The sequence below is a fragment of the Nelumbo nucifera genome, chromosome 6 (genome assembly GCF_055504915.1).
Source record: "Nelumbo nucifera cultivar China Antique chromosome 6, China Antique-T2T, whole genome shotgun sequence".
Taxonomy (NCBI): domain Eukaryota; kingdom Viridiplantae; phylum Streptophyta; class Magnoliopsida; order Proteales; family Nelumbonaceae; genus Nelumbo; species Nelumbo nucifera.
In genome coordinates, this window is record NC_142654.1 from 50695252 (window position 1) to 50697857 (window position 2606).

General features: G+C 40.3%; 1 protein-coding gene across 1 annotated transcript; it reads right to left on the reverse strand.

Moving 5' to 3' along the window:
• Nucleotides 1-277: 277 nt before the first annotated feature.
• Nucleotides 278-2401, reverse strand: LOC104587728 (uncharacterized). The gene is made up of 2 exons (XM_010245446.3): nt 2222-2401; nt 278-1426 (listed from the first exon to the last, which is right to left on the reverse strand). The coding sequence occupies exons 1-2, from the start codon at nt 2322-2324 to the stop codon at nt 483-485; spliced, it is 1047 nt and encodes a 348-aa protein (XP_010243748.1). The 5' UTR covers nt 2325-2401; the 3' UTR covers nt 278-482.
• Between the last annotated feature and the right edge of the window lie 205 nt (nt 2402-2606).

The window sequence follows — 2606 nt, forward strand, 5'->3', positions numbered from 1 at the left end:
CAGGATCGGGTGGACACGATAAGCCTTATCTACTAACATGATGATCACCCCCCGGTGCGGAACGGATTCCTAGTAGCGTGGGCCGTGGATCTCGGAGGTGTTCCGTGAGAGCCACGGCCGCTCAACTATATAAAGGCTCCTACCCCCAGAATACAAGGTACGTGCGATTTAGTGCATTCTAGCTCTCAAGTTCACTTGATTTCATCTCGCAATTCACCAGATACTAACTTAAGCATCGGACTGACCACACGAGGTCAGCCACCCCGGGTACTCTAAGCGCATCTTTCTTGCAGTTCGACCAGCCAGCTAAGTGAGCTACCTTCCAGCTAGGAGCCACTAGATCGCGCACTATCATTAATGATTTTGAAAACCCTAAAATTACAAAGCCTTCAAGTCCAATTCCTTCAAGTCATTTCATCCTTCCATTTGCAAGTAAATGAATGAAATAAAAATGTACATGTAATCGTGATAAATGTAATCAATCATTGAGACTTTCTAGAGGTCCTAAGTCTATAAGTTGTATAGAAAGCAAAGGATATCATCACTAGGACAGCTGCAGCCATGGAAATGGACAAATGACTATACCTATTATTCCAATCCGTTTTGTAACCAGGTTCACTACCGCCATTAGCTATCACAATATTTTCGACCAACCTTGTCTTCACCACTGCACCATCGTTCATGGACACATTACCTTTGTCGCCATCATCTCCATTTCTACTGACAATAATCTTCCCTGTTTCGTCGTCAGAAGTAGTACCCTTCGTCTCTCCCTCGGTAGCCTCTTGGGCCACTTCGTTGGCAGTAGTAGGTTCACTAATCTTGCCTTTGCCATTCATTTGATTACCAGGACTACTAGTTGGGACGATCTCTTTCTGATGCTCATCATCTGATTTTGACTCGTTAATCTGCTGTTCTTTTTTGCCTTCGTTGCCAATTATCCCATCATCCGCAGGCTTCTGATCACCTTCATCCTTCTTGTCTTGTTGTCCGTCCATTCTATTCGCAAGTTTCCCATTGTCACCAGATTCATAATCCTGTTCTTTGTCCTTCTCTATAGTATTTTGGGCCACGTTGTTAGAACTATCAGTTTCAGTAGTCTTGCCGTCACCAAGAGGTCTTTTATCACTTGTATAGTCCGGATGATCCTTATTGCTTTGACCCTTGTTGAGTTGTGGCTCGTTTGTTGGTTCTCTACTCTTTTCTTCTTGTGTGGTTGATTTAAGTTGGACTTGTGGTGTAAAAAATAGAACGTAAAGTACTCCATTATCCTTACGATAAAGAACCTCATCTGTTGAGAAGCCTTTGGGAAGCTGAAACTCCACCTGGAAACGACTCCATATGTCGTCTTCAATGCATCTTTCTCCACTGATCTTCAAGTTATTGGAACGGTCCAGTTGAAATTTTAACATTTCACTTTTAAAATCTGCAAGTGCAAAAGATGAAGCCCAGCTGAAGCCATGGTTTTATGCTTAGGAATTGAAGGTCACAACTCACATGATGATGGTTCAACAAAAATTTTTGTTTAATTTCTCTCTGATGTAATGAAAGAAATAGCTGCAAATTAAATCAACGTTTTCGATTTTACGTACCTAGAATAATTAACAAAATAAAAGATAAAAATAAGGCCTAAGCCTTCTCTGTCTTTTCTCGTTGGAGAAGCCATAAGCCGGCCAAAAGAAATTTGTTTGGTGAAAAAGCTCGAAAAGGGCTTTTTGCATTAAAGCTGGTGACCAGACAAACACTAAAATATGATTTTTGAAAAGGGCTCGACTATTGCCGGATAGATATGATATGGAAAAACTTACAACCAATCAACTGGCATCATGTAAGTAGGAATCAATCAGGTGGTTTTATTATGATTGATCAAATCCCTTCCCATATCATATATGTCTTTCGGGCATCATAGATTTTCCCTTTTTCATCCTTTCCAAAAATTGACTTTTTAGAAACTAAATTGAGAACTGATTGATTAGGCAGGAAATGTATCATCAGCGCACCTGACAAAACCCAATTAATGAAATCTCATCAGCTCCCCACGGGCATATCTCAGTGTGCATTGAGAACATCATCGTATTTATCATTGGAAAATGTTCTTAATACACTGCTCAGTTGTGCTATGAAGCGCCCGCGGGACAAGCTCTCTCGGGCACATATGTGAACTCTAATTATGTACTATTGTAAAAAAGGCATTAATAACGACAGGGAAGAAGAGAGGCACCTGGAAGATGAACAATGCAAATTTTATATCCACCATAATCTGACATATCCAACCAGGGCTCGAAATTTTGGTAATTGCGAGGGGGAGGAGCAGCTTCTTGCATTCTATCCACTGGACTCTTTCTCTTCTTGCTTTAGTTATTTTGTGAGAAAAATGAAATACGACATCCTTGATGACAATGGAAGAATAAGGATGTATATACAATGAGCATCCAATGTTTCCTTTGAAGTGAAATTATTCCCTTCTCGTACTTAATATGGAAGAATAAGAAGTATCCTGCAGCGAATTCAAATTCCAAACCAATCCTTTTGGAGATACCATAGCCACAATAAGTAAAGGACATGTAATCATCAATGTTTGATGTCAGGTTCAACCTTGGAACGTA

Excerpts from the sequence above, each read along its gene's own strand:
- LOC104587728 (XM_010245446.3), bottom strand. The coding sequence starts at position 2,324 with ATGCAAGAAGCTGCTCCTCCCCCTCGCAATTACCAAAATTTCGAGCCC. Across the intron at positions 1,427-2,221 it reads TTGCATTGTTCATCTTCCAG|ATTTTAAAAGTGAAATGTTA; the intron begins GTGCCTCTCTTC and ends TTGCACTTGCAG.